At 35.2% G+C, this 25156-nt stretch overlaps 1 protein-coding gene across 2 annotated transcripts in view; it reads left to right on the top strand.

The window, feature by feature from the left end:
- LOC106162376 (uncharacterized) overlaps positions 1-23277 on the top strand; it is a 28839-nt gene extending 5562 nt beyond the window's left edge. Inside the window, exons 4-20 of one of the 2 annotated variants that reach the window (XM_087014623.1) lie at positions 1785-4948; positions 6892-6984; positions 7444-7595; positions 8041-8197; positions 8568-8655; positions 8870-8920; positions 9123-9181; positions 10031-10255; positions 10814-10893; positions 11302-11404; positions 11646-11783; positions 12186-12285; positions 12927-13006; positions 16357-16479; positions 17047-17106; positions 19137-19234; positions 19501-23277. In XM_087014623.1, coding sequence (XP_086870749.1) covers positions 1785-4948; positions 6892-6984; positions 7444-7595; positions 8041-8197; positions 8568-8655; positions 8870-8920; positions 9123-9181; positions 10031-10255; positions 10814-10893; positions 11302-11404; positions 11646-11783; positions 12186-12285; positions 12927-13006; positions 16357-16479; positions 17047-17106; positions 19137-19234; positions 19501-19537 — 4808 coding nt within the window. In that variant the 3' untranslated portion in view covers positions 19538-23277. Of the gene's footprint in view, positions 1-1784; positions 4949-6891; positions 6985-7443; positions 7596-8040; positions 8198-8567; positions 8656-8869; positions 8921-9122; positions 9182-10030; positions 10256-10813; positions 10894-11301; positions 11405-11645; positions 11784-12185; positions 12286-12696; positions 12867-12926; positions 13007-16356; positions 16480-17046; positions 17107-19136; positions 19235-19500 lie in introns of both variants that reach the window. The other variant, XM_087014622.1, reaches the window with a different exon arrangement.
- Positions 23278-25156: the final 1879 nt, after the last annotated feature.

Genomic DNA, 25156 nt, shown 5'->3' with positions numbered 1-25156 from the left:
CTTATTAGTATAACGACTAACTTGTACAGACAGAAAATTATTATTAACTAACCAGATTACTAGCATTAATTTATGTCAGTAAGTCTTTAACAGTCAAGGTAATATTTTATGTGGACATGGGTTCAAAAGCCTGAAGAAACAAAATCATGTGATGTGTCTGTAGTACCTTCAAGTTGTGAATTCTTTATGACATGTTGTCAACATCCTAATGTCCTTAAGGATATTAGAAGTGGTCTTAATAAAAATCAAATGTGTTTGATATTCTGACTTTATTGTCCTCTTAGGACAAAAGGTGTTTATTAAAATTTGACATTGTATATATTTAACATAATTGAAGACCTTTTGAACAATTTTGGCATTTGTTTATGTCAGTAAGTCCTTTTATGACCTATTAGTAAGCAAGACTTTATATGAACACAGCTTCAGAAGCCCAAAGAAACAAAATCATGTGAGTTAGTGCTTTGTGGATTGTGCTTGTGACATGTTTCTCAAGGCCTTAAAGGACAGTTACTGTATTGGTTTTACATACTTAAAACTGTTAAATATTTATAATATGATTTTTTTTTTCTGGGGCTGGGGGGTGCAAAATATTGTATGTATGTTTATTAATGTACGTAATTTTAATTACCTGCATAATTTTGTGACTGTTTACTTTTTCAAATGGATAATAGATGTTTTCTCTTCAGCTTGGGTTTTTTCTTTTCTTTCTTTCTTTTTTTTTTTTTTTTTTTTTTTTTTTTGTTGAGAAATTCTTTATTTGTGTATCTGCCATATTTTCATTATTTGTTTTTGTTTGTGTGCTACAGTTTGCACATCAATGAATCATTTTCATCTGTAAGTAAATAACAGTATGTAACAACTTATTATCAGAAGCTGGCTTCTTAAAGGCATCTTCTTCTAACAGCTTTTCCTCATATGTCAATCTTCAAATTTTACTTGCCCTCTGGATTTGAAATACTGGTAATGATCTATCCAACAACAACATATGAGATGTCATTAGCTGAATAATTTATTATAAGGACAGTACATAAACTATCTTTTGCTCATGATTATTTTAAAATTATTTCATTAATTTATGGTTTTGTATTTACTATGAATGTCATTCATTTGCTCTTTTTCTCTTGGTGAGTGTTGATTTTTCAAGTTTTTTTTCTAAATTACAATGAATCAGGGTTTAGATATTTCTGTACACAGTGGATTAGCACCAGTTTCAGTTCTCCCAGATCATTCTCTGAGTCATCTGTGAACAAAACCGTGCACGCCACCATTACACAAAACTACTGCTCTTGTCATTGTTATTGAAAAAAAAACACATTACCTAAGCCTTTAAAGATTATCAGGGCTTATAAAAGTATCGCATTGCCTGTACCTGAGATATCCTACACTAAAGTGTAATACTGTCTGTAGTGACATATCTTTCTGTCTTGTGACCTCATTCAAAATAGAACAACAGATGGTGTTTCCGATCAGTTGGTTTAGTATGTGAGTCACACTGAAAAGGAAAAAGTTTGACACATTTTATTTCAGTGAAAATATTTGAATTGAGGTGTGAAACTCTGTAGATACCATAACAGTAAAATTTAGAACTGTCTACAAGTATTATAGCACTCATCTGATGATAAATCAAGAAAGTGAGAGACATAGAGAGGGATCAAATGCCCATTTATGTATTTATTTATTTATTTATTCAACTTCCTTTGATTTTTTATACGACCTATTAATTATTCCACTTAAGAAACAAACAATTTTCAAACTGTTAAACCATGTTGTATTTTTATTTCCAGTTAGACCAATGAGGCCACCTCCCCCTTTACCCAAACAGGCTCCAGTAGGGCAACCAAAACCACCTGACCCGTCAACCAGTATAAAGACTAATAGTGCCAATGAACACCATTTTAAGTCTAACCCTGTACCAACAGTCCAGAACTCGCCTGTACCAGCAGGTAGGAACTCGCCTATACCAACAGGCAGGATATCACCTGTACTATCAGGTCTAAATTCGCCATTGTCTTCGGGGAGTAGTTCTCCAGTGCCAATGGGCAGAAATTCACCAACACCAAAGCCAAGACCAAGGATATCAAAAGTAGTGCAATCTGTACCTCACATTGAATTTGGTTCAGCGAAGGATAAAGAGACAGGAGGCAGCCAACTCGGAAAACCAGCAGTAAGAACACCAGATGGCAGCACAAGTGGCAAGTCTCCTGCATTAAAGCCACGGCCAGTGCCAAGGAAACGTGGTGACACAAAATTGGGGGAAACTGTCCCAGATTTTCTAGCTGAGACACCTCCCAATTTGAATGTCAGTGACTCTGCTGTAGTAGAAACAACTGATTCATCATCCTTACCTAAAAGTTCCTCTGGTGTTGGCATTAGAAATGAGGAGAATGATTTGGTTTCAAAACAGTCAGATGGAAATGAGAGTCAAATGTCTTCACCAAATGCAACGGAAAAAGTAACTGTTAAACCAGAATCTTCAGAAGAGAGCCCTTCAAATTTTTCGAACATCCTTAAAATGTTTTCATCTTCAGATTTAAAAGAGGACCACTCTCCAGCAGAAGATGGCAGTTCCCCTTCCAGGCCTCCAAGATCTAGAAAAGCTACCAAACTGCAGGATGCAACAACTAACAAAACTTCACCATTGGAGAACATAGATTCTAAAGAAGAGGATATGTTGGATCAGACTGGTAGAGAAACTTCTAAACATTCTGGTGAAAATGTAGCAGAATTCAAGCCTATTCCACCAAAATTGCCCATCTTGCCTACAAATTCATGTGAAAAGAAGGATACAAACATTGTAGGAAATGAAGGTAAACTTAAGATTCCTCCGCCATGTCCTCCAAAACCAGACAGCAAGAAAAGACATTCATATGAGAGTGCACCAGATGGTGAGAGTAATGTTTCCTCAAAAGTTGAAGATGGTCGAAGGTGTCGTCGCAGCAGATCAGTGGGGACCCTTCTGGACGTTCTAAATGATGGGGCTAAGGAAGGAAAACCTCCCAGACAAGAGGATCCAGAAAAAGGCAATCAAGTAGACAATCCAGCGAAAAAAGCTAAGCAACAGGTGACCAAAACTGAAAAAGAAACAAGAAAGTCAGACAATATGAGTGTGCTAGAAAGGCTGAGCTTTTCGAAAAAAGAGCGTACATCTAGTCAGAGTAGTGTTGGCTCGCACAAAAGTGAGAGGGGGCGAAGTAACAGTAGAAGCCAGTTTTTTGTTGAATCCCCATTACCAAAGTCCCGAACAGCAAGTGCATCTGGTTCCGTTAGTTCTGTAGAAGAAGAAAAAGAAGAAGGAAATAAAGAGGGTAAAAAAGATGAATCAGTGGTAACTGGTTTGAATCAGAGTAAATTTAGTCAAGCTCAACATATGTTGTCACAGGTCATGAAGAGTAGGCTTCAAGCACCAAGTGGAAGCACCAGCCAAGATAAGCCAAAGTTAGTACCAGCAAGACCAGCTCCTCCTGTTCCCAAGAAGTTGCCCGGCAACCTGCAAGACAAGGAGGCTTCACATGTGCTACCCCCTTGTGGAGACATTCCAAATACACCATCATCCCCAGGAAATAAGAGGACGACATTGGAGAGAATGCAGGCCGAAGGACTAGTATCTCCAAGGAGACACTCTATTGGAGATATTTCCCAGACTAGCAGTGAGCACATTTACTCTTACCTAGATGATGATGATTATGAACTTATCAAGTCTCGTAGCGATACCACTGTTAGTGATGGCAGCAATTTATATGAGCAGGTAGAAGGCATAAATCACCCAAGCAGCTCTAACCATGTGGAGACTTCTAGTGTTGGGTCTGATGAGGCGGAAGAGTATTTAGAACCAATAAAAACGCATAAATCGCGTAGAGCATCATATGAGTATGTGGAACCTGTTGTCAAAGCTGCATCTAAGCCTCCAGGCTATGAGTTTGTAGAGCCTCCATCATGTACTCCTCCCTTATCCCCTCCCGCGTTTGTTGCACCCCCACCTCCGAAAACAACAAACCTGAAGCATTCCCAGTCTCTACAAGCCTGTGATATCCCTCCAGCACGACCACCAAGGAGAAAGAGACAGACTGTGGAAGTGGGCAATGTATTTGTGGAATCAGGTCAAGATCAAGGTCAGACAGCAGTGCCATCTATTGTTGTGACTCAGCAATCCCAGGACTCTCTGGAGGGTGAAGAATATTTTGATATGAGGGGCATTGCTGCCAAACAAGACAATCTTGAAGGGGAAGAATACTTTGACATGCAAGGATTAAAATCTGAAACAGCCCTGCTGGAAAATAATAACGAAGAGGAATATTTTGACATGACAGCTTACAAAAAGGTCCTTCCAACAGGTGGAGACTCTCATCAAGATGACACAGGAGAAGAGTATTTTGATATGCAGGGACAGAAGCCACTCCCTGACCCTACCCCAAATCCCCAGGGTCAGTCCTTCCCATCACACGGTACTCGAGCCATATCATGTGCTAATTTTTTACCCCCACCCCCTTCTGTTCAGGGGCACTGCACTACTGGTATCAAGCCATATGTAAACATGCCACCTCAGTCTCCATCTGCTGCCCTTATCACAGAGGATGAGTACTTTGATATGAGTGGAGTTTCAAGGTCTCCAGTGACCTCTGACCTGTCACATGATGTAAGTTCTGATAATAATGCAGTATTGGAGGACATGGAGTACTCAGATATGTCAGTATTCAGAGACGCTGGGGATGACCACAATGACTACAGCAACTACCGAGCGGGGTCAGAAAGCCCCACAAATTCATTCTCGGACTCGGACTCTAGTTTTGGGGGTCCCCGCCCACTGTCCACTGTTGATGAGGATGGCACGGAGGAGAGCATTGGTCCAGGACGTCACCCTGTTACCATGAGGCTCCATGCTGAACCCTCCAGACCAGATTCCTATGCTGAGTCCATATACAGTGAGCATAGTGATGGATCACAGAATGAGGTAGGTGTTAGTAGCAACAGTATGGCATATTTTGAGTGAAAAGTAATTCAGGGGCGGATTTAGGCCATCTTCTGGGTCTTCCAGAAGACGGTCAGATTTTCAAGTTTACATTAAAAGGTATCTAATTTTTTGTGTTGGAAGACGGTCAAAATTGGAGGATAAATCAATAAAGATAATTTGGAAGACTGTCAGAAAATAGCTCTGCATCCGCCCCTGTAATTGGTATTTTATCTTGATATTTAGTATGCTTTAAATGACTGCTGTACTTTTTTATGGCTTTATGTTCATTTGACCAGGAAAATTATTTTGCCTGTGTCTCAAAAATATTTAATTTAGATTAAAATAGAAGTGATATGACAAGGAAAATATTTGATGATTTTCACCAGTTTATCTGTGACTCTGTAGATAATGTAGCTATTTGTTTGCCATACATATTTTATCATATTAGCACAGACCCAGTCATTTATTATGATATAGTCATAAACTGATAGGGAAGTAGTTGATTTACACATCTGTCCAAACACATATTGCCATCTCAGTGAAGGAGATACAACAGTCATGTTTAACAAATGGACAATTATTATGAAGTTTCTGTCTATTATTGTAACGAGGTCATGTACAGCACTGTCATTGTGTTTTAGTATCATTAATAATTTTCAAAATTTTTCTTTCTACTAGTAAGATATTTGAAAATGAGTAGATCATTAATTAGCAGTTATGTTATAACATGTCATTTCTTCTTTGCTTATACCCATTACTGTCATTGATAAGGACAGGGAACTATTCCTTATTTTAAGAACTTTGGTATTTATGAGTGATCTATATTGATGTACTATTAACTGAGCACTGTATGCCATAGATAATATGACAGTTACTATGATAATGCTATGGCAAATATTTGGTAATTTCAAACGCATTGCTTGTCCCTGGACCAACATCTCTCTTTTATCATTTTAAGGCATTTGCCTTTTCTGACATGAAACCAAGTTTTCAGAATTTTGGAATCAACATTTCCATAAAATATATATTATTTACAATTATAGTGAATATGAAAGAATGTTATTAATTTATTTTGTACAGATTTAATGAGTAATTACCATAGGTTATCAGCAGTGAGTTAAATATTACAATGTTATAACAGTGGGTAACTAAACACTATCAGGTTATCTCTCTGGGTCATGGAGATAGGGCAGCTATAATGTGTGGTGGATAGTGGAAAGAACAATAAGATGAAGAGTGAACAAAAACCTGCAAATGTCCTTTTACTTGTAATGATAAATCATAATAAATTAGAGATGGAGATGAGGATTTTTAAGGAGAGTGGGGGGTGGAGAAACAACTACAGTTACCCTCCCGCTTAAAATAGTCTTAAATGTTTTTAAAACTGTACTTGGACTAGTGTATTCTCATGACAGTGCAGGTCCGTATCCAGGGGGGGGGGGGGGTTCAAAAGAACCGCCCTTTTTGCCGGGGAAAAAATCCATTCTGGGTAAAATATGATCTAGGTACTGGTACACTTAAGTTTCATTGCAAAAGGTCCACTTTTTCAGAAAAAAGAACCCCCTTTTTGAAATTGATGGCTACAGGGCTGTAGTGACACACTGCAAATACTTGGAAAGCAAACAATGTACATTAAACCTTTATAAAGCAAATGAGGAAAAAACTTTCCAAATCTGATTTATGATTTCAAAGTTCCAAATCCTACTGAAATTCACCAATTTCTCAGATGTCTTTTACAAGAGTGAATAAAAAGTTAGAAACTTAACATTCGCAAATGGGATTATGGATCATAATTCAGTGAACTGGTAGTGTTTTGGGTTTGGTATAACTTGGACATTAAGGGGGAGGTGCTGAAATTTCCTGTAAGGAAATGTATTTAAAACATTCTATAAATTGTTGAATTAATATGAAAAAGTTTTAAAGTGAATTTTTTCCCTATTCAGGGCCAGCCCAAGAGAAGTAAAATTTATTACATCGCCAAGGAGATGATGACATCAGAAAAGGTCTTTGTGGAGGTCTTAAAACTACTTAATGTTGTAAGTATGCTATGGACTCATCTATTTGGTCATTCCCTACAGTATTTTACCAACAATTTAGACATACCATTAAGAGGAGCAAAAAGCATCACATTCAGGGCAGATCCAGAGGTTTTTTTCAGACAGTCTTCCAAATTATCTATTTTTATCCATCCTCCATTTTTAACCATCTCCTGACAGTAAAAATTAGACGCCCCTCAAAGTAAATTTGAAAAATTCTGACCGTCTTCCAGTCTTTCAGAAAGATGGCTTCTGTCTGACCCTGACATTTGTTTCTATTATGCAAGAATCATGCATTAAAGTAGAAAATGTCATGATTGATACATTGTATCCCTCCTAAAATCCTCACTGATATGCTTGAAACTTTGAAAAAATAATTAAAACAGTTTATACACATGGTGGTTGTCACCATTTGAGTTATCAGCCTGGGGATTTGATTTTAAGTTGCCTCTGTTGTAGGAATTCAGAAACTTTATAACAGAGATGACCACAGAAATGAATAGGACAGTGATACCAAATCCTCTTCTTTGTCAACTATTGAACTACCTGCCACAGCTTGAGGATTTCAATGAAGACCTGCTGAAAGATCTGACAAGCAGAGTTGAGAACTGGTGAGTATAACTTGAAATTATAGGAGCTGATAAAAATGAAAAAATACTGATATATCAGAGAAACAAAGAAAAAAAATCAAAGTAAGATTGCAGCGTGCTGTCTACTTCTTTTGAAGTAAGACTTGGAATTCACAAGAGCTGATAAAAGTGAAGAAATTTAGATATCACAGGAAAAAAAATTCCAGAGTCAAATTGCAGCTTGGTGACTACTGCTGATTTGTCTGTCTATAGGTTAAAGTAGACAAAACTTTGGTCTAAAAGTTAAGACAAATTTTTGGGCTAAATTGCAGGTCTTTTGTGAAACGGGATATAAGAGTTATGTAATAAGGCAAATTTATCAGTTTTTAGTCTTTTAAACTATAATCTAAGCAGGCTGATTTTGGGTAGCTTTTAGTTGAAACTGATATGAACCTTGCTTATTGGTGGATACTGGTGTTACTTCCAGGGATGAGGACCCCAGGATAGCAGACATATTTGTGAAGAAGGGGCCTTTCTTGAAGTTGTACACCACCTATATTCGGGAATATGAGCACACATCGAAACGCTTTGATGAGGCCTGCAAGGAGTACCCCTTGTTTGCAGAGGCTGTAAAAAAATTTGAGGTAATAAAAGGATTTAGTATTTCTTTGCTATTAAAAAAATGTTTGGCCAAATCTGGTGTTAAAATGCTGTAGCCTGTAGGTATTTTCTTGTGGAACACTAATTTTATTATTGAAAAAAGACATTATTATTAAGTAAAAGAGTGTCACAATTTATTTCTCTCTTTTAATGTTTTAGATAAAATATACCCATATGGAAACTGTAAAAATGAATCCAATTATCTTCATGTGAATTGTTTCATGAAGCTGTTTGATACCATGGGGATGAAGCACTGATAGGAAGATTCTGAAAAAAAATTAAGAAGTCAATTATTTGTTACGGTAATTGACAGTATAAAATCATGGTTGCTACATAAAACTCTTCAATTTCCAGGCCAAAGACTGTTGTGCCAGCTTAAACCTCAAAGCATACATGCTGAAACCAATACAGAGGATACCACAGTACAGGCTTCTGTTGAATGGTAGGGCATTTTGAATGTCTGCACATTTGCAAGCATTGGTGGTTATTTTAAAAACCTGCTCGGAGGATTCCCATATAATGTCTGTTCATTTGTGAGCAACTGTGAATAATTTCTTGCATAGGAAAATGCAGAGACTGTAGTTGTTTTAGCGGTTGCATTTCGTCTTATTATTATTATTATTATTATTATTAATATATTTTTCTGCAAATTCTAGATTACAAGAAACATCTGCCTGAAGATTCACAAGACTTGAAGGATACTGAAGGTAAGGGACAAATATTGTTTGTGACTTCTATGTGAAACATGTTTTATTAATTATTATTAAAATACACTGTATTTATAATTGAGATATTAAGGCCAGGTAGGGAAAGCTTTTGCACAGCGTAATTTAAGGTCTATTGTGGGAGCATTTGATGACATGATACCTACCAAAATTGTAAAATGTAATATATGTCATAATTTTCCAGTTGCTCTTGAGATAGTGAGTGCAGTGGCAGATCATGCTAATGAAGCCATGAGACAAGGGGTGAGTGTTGGGTGAAGTTGACATTCTTATTGCGGTGTGACTGAAATGCGCAATACACTGCAATACAGCACAACACAGCGCAATACACTTGAAAAAACAAGTTCAGTTGCAGACACACAAAAGAAACGGCCATTTCCAACAAAGTATGGTGATATAAAAGCAAACTACATTACTATTTAAGTAATATCGTAGATAAAACTTAACAAATCGGTGAGACTTTTATATTGTTGGGTCAGCAGCCATATTGGTAAGTAGCTCTTCTTGGATATATTACTGGCCAAGAAGAGCCACTTGCCAACATGGCGGCTGACCCAACATTGAAAAAATTGTGTCAATCTCTTGCGGTGCATCAGCAATATTTATTACTTATTGATATATTTTGCTTTCATATCAACCAATTTTGTTTAAACTCACCCTTTCCCGTGTTTACTTGTGACTGGACTTGTTTTTTTTTCAAGTGTATTGTGCTGTGTTGCGCTGTATTGCGGTGTATTTCGCAATTCAGTCACACCCTTCTTATTGAAATGTATCCTGCTAATGGAATAAGTGAAGTGTTTGAAATTTGTAAGTTTCTTATTTTCACAAGAGTATTATCTATAATAATGCAGTTGCATGATGCTTTATTTCAAATAAATAAATAAATAAATGAATGAATAAATGAGCTGAACTAAACTGAAGATAATAATTATTACCCTTATTGATGCTTCTAAGTTGTTGGCTTGAAATTATAACTTACATTAAAGATAGCTTGAATATTGGGATATAGGGCAGTTATGGAATTTATTCAAATATGATAATTTGACTTCAGAAGGACACACTTACTATTTTTTAGCCATCATTTAATTCCAGGACCAGTTCCAAAAAATGCTGGAAGTTCAAAGCAACCTGGTTGGTGGATTTGAGGTCATCAAACCAGGTCGGGTGCTACTAAAACAAGGAACCCTGGAAAAACTTTCACGGAAAGTGTTGCAGCCCAGGATGTTCTTTCTGTTCAATGACGTGCTTCTGTATACCACCCCTACTTCTACTGGGAGTTTTAGACTTAACCATGTCTTACCACTCACAGGGATGAAGGTAATGATTAACTAGATCATTATCACAACTCAATTTTGTGTTCTTTTGAAGATTTGTCAGTAACTGTAATAAATAAACACTGCTTGGCCTTTTGTAAATAACTTCACTTGCTGTTCAGTCAACAGCTGGCAACATTGTCACTAGTCTTAGTGATTAACAGAACAAAGAAAATTTTAAAGAGAAATGAGCTGTAGAAGTTCACCAGTAATTTTTCTTGATACTTGGCCTTTCTACTAGTACACACTGGAATTTGTAGACGGGTGTGTTAAGTTCAGTTGGAAAGCCTTCATAAATTCTGTGCATGCTCTCATTTATCACCTTATTGTTGGGAAAGGCATAGGAATAAAAAGTTCAGTTTTATGTTCTATAGAGCTACAGAAGCATGTTTGCCTTAGGCTGCTATTCAGTGGAACTCTGTTTAGAGGCAAAATCAGTGCAAAAAATGGTACATCTATGTTAAAGCATGTGTCTCATATTTGATTTACTGAGATAAACTCTACACCAATAGATTAATTGCCATAAGAATATACCCAACTCTTATGTTTCCTTGCTTCCTAGGTGTCTCAGCCAGCCCAAGATGACTTCCAAAATGAGTTCAGCATCATTTCAGTTCATAGGTCTGTCACTGTGTCTGCCAGGTAGGTGGTGCTTTTATACAAGATAGGACACATAAATGATATTTACAAGAATTTGATATAATATTTAAAAAGGTAAAACTAGTCCAAATGAGTTGGTGCCTCAATGAGTAACAAGTCTGGATACTAGATATTTATATTTAATTGATGTGATTTAAAATCATAATTGTATTTCTTTTTTTAAAATGAATTTTGCATCCATTCTTTTTAAAATTTTCTCCTTGGGCCAATGTATGATGTATGATTTAAGAATCTGAATAAATATACTACAGTAACTACTACTACCACTACTATAATGGGTTCAAGTTCACACTTACGTTTATTGAATCAGTCAGTTTAAACAAGTGGCATGCATTGTTTAAGGTGTTTATTGCTTTTGATCATGAAATATTGTCTTGATATTTACATTAGCACATCTGATGAAAGGGATGAGTGGCTGAAGGCACTGCAGACAGCCATTTCTGATGTGATGTCTAAGAAGAAAAGTTTTGATGTCCAAATGCTATTAAAAGAGGTAGGGCACTGACCAGCAATTAAGACATTTGATTCTAGGGGGAATTCTTACCACTGCTGTAACATTTTTGTTTTGCACACAAAAATCATTTTCTATAACTTTTGAAAAGAATGTTGCCTCTTATCTTTTTTAACCGTTTGATTCAATTGTGTGACTTAAAGGGTATATAATGATGACGGTCTTAAAGACCATCATTCTTACAGTAATACATGCATATAATATTTAATATTGTGCCTTGCAGACGTCCTATGACAAAGATTTCATCTTGGGGTCTACAGCACCCGTGTGGATCCCAGACTCCAGGGTGAGCATGTGCGCCCTGTGTACCACAGAGTTCACTGTGACATTCAGGAGACATCACTGTAGAGCCTGTGGGAAGGTAGGTGGTGTGACTACAGGGTGAGCATTTTCACCCTGTGTGTCACAATTCATGTTTACATTTGGGAGGCACCACAGTAATGCATGTAGCTGAGAAGGCACCCACATTTGATTTAGTGGATTTTTTTTCTTTGATGTAATGATCCCCTCAGCAACTTCAGATATTTCTTACATTTGAACAGTTGCTTGTATTCTTATCTTTTTGAAACTTTTCCATTTTGTAATTATTTTGACAAGTTATGATAATTTTTGATTATAGCTTTAATGGCAGATTTTTTATTAAAAAAAAAGAAATTCAAAATTCTTCAGTGAGGTAATGGTTATTTAACAGGAGATGTTTACATTTTTTTATATATTTATCATTTTATTTTTGTTAAATTCAAAATAATTGGTCTGTTTTCAGATTGTGTGCTCCAACTGCTCAGATAACAAAGCTCCACTAAGCTACATGGATAACAAGTCTGCCAGAGTTTGTGATGTCTGCTTTGGGAGACTTGAAAAAGGTATGAAGTTATATCATTAAACTGTGGTCACTGTAGCTTTAGAACAGAAGTTAAAATGTCTAGGTTATGGCTGTACTTAGTCTAGTAAAATTTAACATTAGCCAGTTTAAAATGGGTTAAATGGATAGTTCTGCTAGTAGCAGCTTTATAAAATAAATGTGATTTACTCAGACCATACAATATTAAATACTGTAACCTCAAAATATGATATCTGTTTTGATATATTTGAAAATGTCAAGCAAACAAACTGATTTTGTTTTGCATTATTATATAACATATTTCCATATGATACACATATAGTAGTGCCTTACAAAAAAAAAATAAATAAATAAATAAATTCATTCTACATAATATAATGTAGAGTTATAATAAAGATTATTTATATAAATTACCTGTGTTTTGACTACATAGAATTTGGGGAGGTGTCAAAGTATATACCCCCTCAATCTGGAGCTGCTGAGCAAGACGGCCAGTTGGCAATTCACCCATCAAAAGTCAGCATCAAAGAACGCTTCTCAAAGAGCGTCCGAAACAGCAAGTGGTTGGGGTCAAGGAAAAGTCGTCCATCGGTACTGCAGGAGGTAATGACAGTACAATAACGCAGTAACAATGATACATTGTTGCAATGTTTTTATTTTCAGTGTCGAGCCTGAAAAGCAAATTTGTGAAAAGTTTCAAAAACCGAAGTTCGTTGACCGTAAGACCAAAGGTTTTGAAGGAGGTATTCATAGTGCATGAAATATTTTATCTCCCATTTCGAATCCTTGCTAGTTTTCTTTATTTCTTTATTTTTCGCTTGGTCACAATGGAAATAGGCCATCCAAAAAATATTTTAACTGCCAGAGAATGTACAGAAAGTCCAGATATACATTTGTATGTCACTACTGTGTAACATATTCATAAAGATGGCAGCTTTATTGTACCACCAGCGTTAGCGCTGGCGGTACACATGGTTTCGGTCCCGTCCGGATCGTTCCGCCGGCTCCGCCGGCTCCGCCGGCTCCGCCGGCTCCGTTGGCTCCGCCGGCTCCGCCGGACGGCTACCGTTACCGCTTCTCCTCCTAGACGGTAAGGGCCCCCGTACCCATCTCATGGATTTAGGTCACCTATAATCTCAACTCGTTCCACGTAAAATTTGGGCTTTGTCGGTATTGGGGTTTGGGTGTGGCACTCATTGCAATGCACCCTTGTCTAAAAATGGCAAAATTAAATGCTAATTATCTACCCTACGGAAGGAGTTATGGGAAAAATTTCTATAGACGGCTTTCCAAAAGTCATATGTGTAGATTTCAAATATACCCTTGGATTTGACCTTTGACCTTTACTTCAAGGTCAAATGGGCCAAAATTTTCAAAAAAATGAAATTTTTTACGAAAAAAAAATTATTTGCCCTGTTATTCAGACACCACACAGACTTAACCAATAATATTATTGGAAGGTGTTACCCTTCAGGTCATCTTTCATCTCCATGAATTTGGGGTCAATCGGTGCATTTTCACGGGAGTAGCGGCCATAAGATACCGAAACTGAAAACTGTCTCTAATTCGGGAACCGTTAATGCTAGAGACCCATTCTTTTTTGCATTTTGTAGAGCATGTAAAGCCCAACACTGGATGTGGTCTCGGTTTTTTTGTATTCCATACGGTTTTCGAGTTACGCTGTATCAAAAAGTACATATTGGTGGTAAAAGCAAAATGTGCAGTACGGTAATGGATAATAAATTTTGAACTCTGGAAAAATAAAACATAAGGCTTGGCAAAGCAGACAACTTGTGTTCAAAAATGACATTATTTCATCAAATTTGAACTTCTGAAACTTCAGAGCACCTCCTATTTCAAGAATTTTGACCAAAATGACATTTTCTTTATTTTAATTAATTTTTTCTGTACGAAATTTAAGGCACATTATGGTAACTCCAAAATTATAACATTTAGTCCCTTATTTCTCCAAAACTGGCAGAGATAGGTCCATAGTTACTATTGAAGTTGAATAGGAAGTCATATACTGGCAATCTTACTATGACCTTGAAAGTGACCTTTGACCTACTTTTCACCATGAACTGAACTTTGCAAATTTTTCTTCCCTTTTATCTCCAAAACTGGCTGAGATAGGTCCATAGTTACTATTGAACTTGAATAGGAAGTCATATACTGGCAATCTAAATGTGACCTTGAAATTGACCTTTGACCTACTTTTCACCATGAACTGAATTTTGCAAATTTTGCTTCCCTTTTATCTCCAAAACTGGCTGAGATAGGTCCATAGTTACTATTGAACTTGAATAGGAAGTCATATACTGGCAATCTAAATGTGACCTTGAAATTGACCTCTGACCTACTTTTCACCATGAACTGAACTTTGCAAATTTTGCTTTCCTTTTATCTCCAAAACTGGCAGAAATAGGTCCATAGTTACTATTGAACTTGAAAAGGAAGTCATATACTGGCAATCTAAATGTGACCTCAAAATTGACCTTTGACCTACTTTACACCATAAACTGAATTTTGCAAATTTTGCTTTCCTTTTATCTCCAAAACTGGCTGAGATAGGTCCGTAGTTACTATTGAACTTGAATAGGAAGTCATATACTGGCATTATAAATGTGACATTAAAATTGACCTTTGTCCTACTTTTCACCATAAACTGAACTTTGCAAATTTTGCTTCCCTTTTATCTCCAAAACTGGCAGAGATAGGTCCTTAGTTACTATTGAACTTGAATAGAAAGTCATATACTGGCAATCTAAATGTGACCTTAAAATTGACCTTTGACCTACTTTTTATCATGAACTAAACTCTGCTAATTTCTTTCTCTTTTAACTTCAAACTTGACAGAGATAGGTCCATAGTTACTCTTGAACTTGAATAGGAAGTCATATACTGGCAATTTACTGTGACCTTGAAATTGACCCTTGACCTACCTTACGAAGAACTTAAATTTGATTGTACCATATATATTTTTTGCAATAGTTTAAAAATTCTTGTTGATTGCATTTTTACAGCTTGTCAAGCACAAAACTGGTGGCTGTGTCCCTTATTTTGTGTATGTGGGGGTCTATACGAATGCGCTTGCTCCAGCTGGTGGTACAATATTCGGAGGCGGTATCGCCTCTCTGATCCTCTAGTTGTAAAATATATTAGTGCAACAAACTTTAGGATATTAAACATGTCAGTTTACATTTGGCTGTTGCCTTCCTTCCAAAGAAATATTTTTTCATGAGTATTTCTACCTTTGAAAGTTTTATTTGAATTTTTTGCACCTTTGAAAGTTTTATTTGAATTTTTTGTTTTGCCTTACTTGTCTAGCATTTTCCAGTGTCTTCTTCACCAGCATTGCCCAGCATTTATAGTGTTTAACACCTGCAAATTAACCTGCATGAATAGAGGATAATACAAAAGTGGCTTAGCAGAGATAACTGCAACTTTAACCTTTATTTGCTAGCACTGAAACTGTAGTTACCTGTGCTATCTTAAAAATGAATATTTGTTACCTTGAACTACTTTGAATTCCTATTACACTTTCGACAGTTGGATTTAAGTTACTAAGTCCTGTCTAGCCATGTGGTCCAACTGTCTTTCATTTCATGAATATGTCACATGTCTTGTGCTGCATTCAGAACAGTGGACTAACTAGTCCACGGGTAGAACCCGCGACCCACTATAAAGCTTGCCATCTAATCGCTAATATACTCTGAATACATTCCCCATGGGGAAGTTTTCACTGTTCTGAATACAGCCTTATGGGCCATTCAGAATAGAAAATCCAAGTATCAACTCCGCCTCTCACATGCCTCCCCCACGCACTGTCCCTGCAGGGGCATAGTAATTAAATCTGGGCTCCATTCACCTGGACATGTTTGGTAGCGTGTGAGACACCATTACAGGATTAAGTGGTCTTCCTTTCATGTAGGGTCCGCCATATTTGATCCTTGGACCAGTTGATACTAGGGTCTTCTATTCTGAATGGCCCCTTAGTGTAACTGTAACCATAATGTCTTGACCATAACATTTGTTCATGTTTAACCTTGGCCTTTGGTCGTTGACCTTGACCTAATTTTATTGCTATATTTAGGTCCATGCTAATGACCAGGGTTCAGAAATGAGTGGCTACCTCAAGGTATGGAAAGCCAAGAAGTGGAAGAAGCTGTGGTTTGTCATTAAGGATAAAGTGCTGTACACATATAAAGCCAGTGAGGTTTGTGAAATGTTTGTACTTTTGAAAATTATGCAAATAGACCCTCTTTATCAAAATAGAATGAGAGTAAATGTTGCTTTTGCAAAGAAATTTATAAAATTTAAATTTGACTTTAACCTGTAAATTTCCTTAGGGGTAGGTTTTTTGGAAAGGCAGTATTTGATATAATTTTAATTGGGAACTCAGAACTTAAAAAAAAAAGGATTAGGAAAGCACGTTTGGATTCCGTGTTTAAGATAATTGTATGATGTCAAGATGACATTAAGCATCAAGGGAAATTTCAAAAGTGCCTTTAAATCTGACCTGTTTCTCTAAGATAGATGGAGAGTTAAAGACAAAGATTAGAAAATTGACAAAAAAGTAAAGAGAATTATAGATAATTATTGTATTAATTTTGTACTGATTGCATCAGTTTTTCTTGCCATTAGGGATTAAAGGGTTCTCATTCTAAAAAAAGTGTTTTTTAACATTGGATACTCTTTGGCAAATCTAGGAGAGAGATCTCAAATTTTGAGTGAGAATTTTTTGACTGATATAATATATGCATGTTTTTTGTATGTGTTGCAGGACATGGCAGCTGTAGAGAGCACCCCACTCCTGGGTTATGATGTAGAAAAGGCCACCGAGGTAAGAGCAATGATTATATAATTACACAACAGAAAGGCACACTCACAACAGTCTTACATAGATCAGATATAATATAGGTAACATCATAATCAGACCAGGTGCTTTATATTGAACTTAAGGCCACATTCACAACAGCGAATTAACAGATCGGCAGATTAAATATGGAGACCCACTTACAAGCTTGCTGCATTGCGCCCTTATAGACACTGAATAGATTCCCTGCAGGGATTACTCTACAACCATTCATGGGGCGGCCATATTCAATCTGCTATTCTGTTAGTCCAATGTGTGATGTGGTCTAAGATTAAAAACAAAATGAGGGTTTCTATGGGATTATGTTTCTGTGTTGACATACTGTAAGTACAGGGAGGCACTAGGAGGTACGGTGTGAACCTTACTTGTGTCATTTACTATCTAGATCTATGAACTGGATTTATCGTTGTTAGACATAGGACAGTCATAAAACGCACCAGGTCCTGTCTGATACGTGGGTTATATGGGTGCATTTGGAAAAATCGAGGGCTCATTAGTACATTAGTTTTAATGTTTTTTTCTTTGTTTAAATTTAATAACTTAAAATGTCATTTATCTGAAGATTTAGTTTTTCTTAATGTTTTTATGTTTTTGTCATAAGGTGAATAGTCATGGTCTGAATTTTATTGTTTTGCAATATTTTTATCTCAGTTTAGAGACATAAGAAGCTATTGCTGTAGAAAGCGTTTTTTCTTAAAGCAGAAGGCTGTAAAATAAAATGAATTTTAGTCAACTTATTAAAAAGACAATTTGAAAGCAAGATCTTTTTTTTTCAATTTTATACCTTATATTTATGTACCTTTAAACTGATACTCAGCTGAGACTCAGCTTTGCAGTTTATCATGCAAACATTTCATTAAGTGCCCTCTTTTGTATGTCATTTTAGACCATAACTATTTCTGTTTGAGTAACTGCAACAAAATGAGCACTCAAACAATCTGTAGTCTGTTTTATTTGTAAAATTTCTCTAGTGGATCCAGAATATCAAGAAAATGAGTTTGTTTTCAGAGGGAATGTTTACCCATGCCAACCCAACAGCCAAAGAATAATTGTGGAAATTGAAATAATTTTTTATATCATGGTTATGAGGGTCTATCTCTCTTTTTTGTGAAGTTTGGGGGAGGGGGAGAGCTGGATATGCAAATTATTTTGGAAAATTGGAGTGGCCACCATTTATGGATTGCCCAATGGGGTATTTATCAGCTCTAAATACTCCTCTTATATGCCCCTGGTTACCTCATGTAGACAAGGAATATTAATACATACACAACACAGTTATAGCAATCATAAAAATGCCATTGTCATGTAATACACGATTCTGCACAGTTAACATCATGCACCTTAATGCTGTCTGCAGACATAACATTGTGATGAGTTTATAAGGTACATGAGAAAACTGCAATCAAATTCCCATCAGTGAGTGATAAGCTGCAATGCAGACTTTCATACATAGTTTCATTAACCACATTATACATTTATATAAAGTGTTACAGTCTAAGGTATTTAGGAGTGTTCATATGACAAAGCAGATAAAGCCACTGAAAGATTTTTGTAACTGCAGGTAATATGCTTTTGACAGGTGTTACAGAAAAGCCCTATACTAACTTTCTTTGATATTTTATCAATCTGCACATCAAAGTTACTTGCCATTTGAATGGCAGCACTATTTAAAACAAAACTTATTGTCAATTTAAAAAAATGAACTGCATTTTGATCAGTCAGTTTTTATATTTTGTTTGTAGTTTGAAGGACTAGAGATTTCTTTTTTATTATATATAGTGTTTACAATTTGACAAACGATATGTGTCTAACAATATTAAGATAAATACAGTGACTGTCTGTATCAGTAGATCTAGATTATGGCACCACTCCTTGTTCAGTTATTATCAGTTCTTTGATGATTCTCATTCTTCTCTTTCTTGTACCTTTAAGGATAAGATTGAGCTTTCTGTTATATAGATATATACATGTTTCACTCCTTGTTTTATTATTTCCAGTACTTTGAAGGTGTAGAGCCCAGTTTGCTGTTCTCAATAACACATCAGGGAAGACAACCAATGACCTTCAGAACAGAGGCGCCATCTGCCAGAGACAAGTGAGTACACAGACCTCATAATAAAAGAACATACTGTACAAAAGAAAAGTGCAGTTTTTAATTATTGGTGAATCTAGTCAGTTTATGATTTGTTACAAGTGTGAGTTGGTATGAAAGTGTAAATAACTCCAAAGGGAACTGCACACACATGCACGCACACACACATGCACGCACACACACATGCATACACACACTATGAGTACATTCCTTACTGAAATTAAGACATACTTTATACCTTGTAATGTCAATTACAATCTCATTTCCAGGTGGGTCAGCGTCACAAGAGATGCCACAATGCCGTAGGTCAGTTACAATTACTGTGTAATAGGAGCCCAATAATATGAACAAAATATTATTACAAGAAGCTTGTCAGCACAAGTGAGACGGGAGTTAATTGTTTACCTCATGCCAGCTACGGGACAGGCAGTTGTTGGAAGCAGTCCTTGAACTTTGTCATGTTGATGCAGAATGTTTGGTTCATTGTGTTGAAACATCTCTCATCTAACACAATGAAGCATTCAGTGTCTCAACCGAAACATGGTGACTCCTTAGTCCAAGTCTGGAGACAGAACTTATGGCTATGACATGTGTAATACTTGAAGGAAAAAATAAGAGTTACTGTTCAGTGTTGGTGGCATCTACTTCTGTTGATGTACAAATAAGATTTTCATTCAAGACCTTGAGGAAGGTGGCGTGACCTAACATACCCATGAAATTTTAATAAGAAAATCAGATGAGAGAAGCAGTGCCCTTGAAATTATAATGGGAGAAACAGATATCATGTTTTTGCTTGTTTTATTCATTAAGCAATGTATCCTTCCCCCATATTTTTCCCCGCAGCAGAATACTTGATTAACAATAAGATCAAAAGGTAAAGATAACAAGCAGATTGAGATCAAAGTGAGAGTGAATTTTGGATTTTAGATATATTTATGAATTCTTCCCAGCAAGTTCATTGTGTACAGGAGATTTTACACGAAAGTGAATATATGAGCAAATATGGTTTACAAGACGAAGTGGATCAAAAATCCAAGGGTGCCTTTTGCATACCCCTCTTAAATTGGCCCACCTGGGACCTAAAAATACAAGCTGGTCTTGCAACTTGGGGATGATTTCCACTAAAACTTCTTGAAAGTGTGCCCACACAAGCCTGTAAGAAATTAAGATATGCTTTTAGAAGTTACTGTAATTTAGAATTACATTTCCCAGGCTTGTGAAAAAGCAATATTGATAATTATTGTGATAATGCGCAACAGTTTTGCAAGACTGATGTTTCTGATTATCAGGTGCCACTGAAACATTTAAAAGAAATATAAATTATTTTTTCTATTAATATCTCAAAATTTTTGATAGTCTTGTATTCATGAAGTTGAACAGACCTTATCAAGAAGTCAGCAATACTCACAGAAACTGATGTTATATAATTATAGCCACTGAAAATGTCTAATTTGTTTAAGATCTGAAAAAGTGAATGCAACAGGGTGACATGTTTGTGTTTGTGATGAAGATAATGTTTTGAGTGGTTTGAAAAATGCCTGGCAATGGAAAGATCATATAAATTGATTAATTAAAATGTTAAGATATAATAACATTGCTATAATATTTAGGGAATGGGGATATTACCACATAAACATCTGTATGCAGTTATATTCCATTGTCACATTCCTAAGCAATGAGCATATGATTTTTATAAATGAAATGATTCCAGTTGCATTTTTACAATATGCTTTTTTCAAAACATTTAATTATCAATTAAAGAAAAATGAACTTGTTGCTGTATTGTTAAAAATGAAGACCATTCCTCTAATCTTTATTTTTGGAAAGAAAAAAAAAGCAGGTGCAGTATATTTTTAAGATCATACTTAAAAGTATAATCTATATATCATTTTAAAATAACTGCTGTCTGATATAATGTGCATTATTATCTCTAATAGTCTTTGTAATAAACTCTATGTTTTATGGATGGCCTTACATAAGGGTCAGCTTCACTCGCTTAGACTGTCATCTTTCAGAATGTTGAATGTGCCAATTTAAATGTCATAAACAAGTAAAATTTTCACCTTCAAAAGGCAAGGGTGGCATTTGGCTTCTTGCCATGCATTATAATAGGGGAAGTTTGCCGAAGTGCTGTTGGAAATAGAAAGTTTTTTTTCAAGTATCATGGCTGCAGTGTTTTTGCTGTGCCTGACCCATGGAAAGATGCGTTGTTTACATGTTATTGTGCATTAGTTTAATGTAAGTTTTGGCCTGTGTTGTCATGCAGTTGTGAGATCTCCACAGGCAATGGCTAAAATATGCTTTGTGGTAGATATTTGGTAAATTAATAATTTATATTCTAATTCCAAGAATGTCCTTTGTAGCAAACATCATTTTGGCATGTTTCATGTTAATTCATTTTACACACACCATGTGTATATTTTCATAGCATAATTATTCTGGGCACACGGAATAATAAATTTTCATTAAAAAATAGATTTTTTGCTATAAATGTTTTAATTGTCATGATGTTACAGTATAATGGAGCACATGAACACATTTCTTGCTTAGTAAATTTACTTTTTTTTCAAAAGGGTGCTAAACATTGAACACTGTATTTACTGTACTGTATATTATGCTTAACCTAGTAATTTTTTTATCCAAACTGTTCAACTGTTACTATTTATGAAGCCGAGATTGCTATTATAACTTTCTCTCAATTTATTTGTTTGTTTGATTTCTTCCAAAAAGGTGCTAAACTTTAAACGGTATATTATGCTTAAGTAATTTGATATAAAGACTTAGTTAGCTGCAGTTTTAGCTTTTTGTGTAGCAAGCAAAATTTTATGTAATTTACCTTGTGCTGGTATTACAGGTATTTACGGCTGATTCCTGCTTTTTTTCTTTTTTTTGGTGAAATTTAAGTATGGAATATTTTTGTGATTTGTCCATACTTCAAGCTAGTTTGCAGTATTACAGTTATGATTCATAGATTTAAGAAAAGAAAAAAAATATTGAAATTTATCAGCTAAAAACATTCTCTTCTGAAGCGTTAAGCTAGCCTGTTTATTTATTTATTTATTTTTTCATTCAACAATTATATATAATTATTATTAAAATTTGATGACATGGGGCTGGTCCCCATATAATTACGGTATTTTATCAAACTTATTTATATCAAAATGTACATATGTTCCATATTTGATTACCTAAAGTGTGGCTTAATATTTTGAAAAAGCCTAACGTATATCATTATTGCATCAACAATGTTGGGTAAAACAAATTAGATACTCTCATTAGAGCCGGATTGGATAATACATATTTAACATAACATTATTTCAAAAATTGAAATTTTCAATAACTTATCTAGTAGTCTATTACTTTAAATAGCTTTCTTGATATCCTTAAGAAAATCACAGTGTATCTAAATCTGAATCAGTAAATGACAAAAATCTGCCAATATTTAGAAAATGTGTAATATTTTCATTGCCAGAAGTGTGACCTCGGAAAGAAGTTTTAGAATGCCTCATTCACCTGGAGTTGAGTTGTCCAGTGGACCAATCAAAAATATCAACTTGAGTTGGTTAAACAAAGATTTTTCAATATTTTTATTTGAAATTGTGTAAACAATCTTAAGCTTTTGAAATTTGTTTCATATACTAGTATATTATTGTATCATCACGCTGGGGTAGTTTGGCTATTTTTACTGATGATTTTAATTATGAATATTTGATATTTTGATGAAGTTGCTATTAATAAATGTCTTAAACCTGAAGTTAATAAAACTTGGAGTTAAACTTTCAGATTACACGTTGTGACAACAAATTTATTTACAATACGTACAGTTAATATAAAATGCTTTCATTTCTGAGTAACTAATAATTGTTATGATAATTGATTTTAGATATCATAATTAAATTTGCTTGATGCATACTTTTACTGAGGTTTTGAGAAATGTTACGAATCGGCTTTAAGTAGTAGCAGTTAGGGTTTTCATTAAAGATGTGCTGCATGGCTTGATTATTGAATTTAATTGACCAATAAAAAGTTTGTGTTGTTCTATTATATGTAACCTTGTTTTGCTCTGACAGTGAGAATTCTTTTGTGTGAAATGGGTACCATTTAAGTCAACTGATGTGCGTATCATTCCCCTCTTAAATAAAACAACAATGTAAAATTTCCCACAGCTATAAAACGGGCCTCAAAATCGATTTTTTAACAAGCTGTTAGAATGTGACAAGTATCTGATATATTTCCTGGGTGTCAAAGACTTAAACCCCATTCCCACAGATTTTAGATCAATCTATCCCTGTGGGGAGTCTCACTAGATTACTGTCAGCTTAGCCTTCTTAAGCGTCTGTCCTGTCTACTAAAAGCTGTAAGGGGGTAATTAACTACCGTGCGAGCTCGGCTGACAGCAATTTAGCGTGAACCCCCAGGGAGTTAGGTCGATCTAGATGGATCAATCTAAATCTATGGGAATGCACTCTTACATTATTCTGAGTCTGAATTGGTGTACCAACACCACAGGCACATAGAACTTATTACAATAAACACAGTACTTAAGTTATTCATAAAAAAATGTAGCCTACAGCCAATTTAAGAGGAAATACAACTTCTATGTGTCTAACCAAGGAATTATATAATAATTATTTATAATTGGATGATCTCACTTAGCACTGAAAAAGTTTTTCATGAAAGAGATGAGTCTCAATGTTAATTCCATACTTTATTTGCAGTTACATGCAACAATATAACACTAAAATAATAAACTGGCTTACATATTTACAACAACAACAAAAAAAAAACAAACTACAAATAATGAGATTATAAATACTGTAATGAATCGAGTCTGGAATGTCTTGAAATAGCGTGAAAAAATGATATAACAAACCATATAAAATGGTTGCCAAAAGTGGATAAAATAGTGATTAAAACATTATAAGAGATAAATTATTAAAGATAATTATGCACTGTGTGAGATTCTTGAAGCAGTACACTTGATTACTATTGAAGTTATATCCCTGACTTTAAAAGGAAAATTGTTAGCTCTGAAATTACTTTTCTAAAAAACACTTTTGGGGCTATAAATTCTCTCATCATCCTCAAGTTACTGTTGACTTTGGCCCAATAAGAACTTTAATTTAAATCACCTTGCAGACCTCAACTTTTTTTTATTAATATCACAATAAAAAATATTAAAGTTCAATGGTAATCTCCTCCAGTTAATCTCCAGTGTTTCATTTCTGAGCCAACTTGACACTCCTGTCATCAACGTTGTACACGTTACAAAAATAAAGATGTACGTCAGACCGGAGAAATGACATCACTTCTATTCCAAATTGTTCAAACGCATCTAAATTTGTCATTGGTTCAAGTCACAGTATTTTCTCTTCACTGTATAATAATACACTTGACATGACAAACTATATGAATTCATATCATAAACCATTTAATGTTACCGGACAGGATTCCAGATATCCTAGTAAAGGATACTCAACAAAATAAGAAACATGTTTACCCCTGAAAGATGTAGACTAAGGTGTGCGATGTAAAAAGAGGAATTCTTAGTAAAAGTCTTGTTTAGAAGCAGGATCCTTCCAAAAATCAGTGAATTATAAAAGAAACTTATTTGAACAGAACCAGGATAGTGGTGTTAGTGCCAGTTCAGTAGGTTATATTGTTAATGGAATTTGGTTGTGCAGAAGTTATTGCATACAAAAAAATGAACAGTATAAACATCTCCAAACTTTCATTTGCTGGTTAAAGCAGGCTTGCTTTTCAGATAGGGCTCTTCAACACTGAATGTTGCACTATTGTGAAAATAAACAAAGATATTTAGTAGAAACCTCTAGCCCGAAGATGAGATCCAATGAAACTATTTTTCACACCTGAACATATATTACAGCTCAGTTATACAAGCTGACAACAATTCTTAAAGTCAAA

This window comes from Lingula anatina, chromosome 6, assembly GCF_051362555.1.
Source record: "Lingula anatina isolate TDL-2025a chromosome 6, LinAna3.0, whole genome shotgun sequence".
Taxonomy (NCBI): Eukaryota; Metazoa; Brachiopoda; class Lingulata; order Lingulida; family Lingulidae; genus Lingula; species Lingula anatina.
This window is presented reverse-complemented; position numbering and strand designations above follow the sequence as displayed.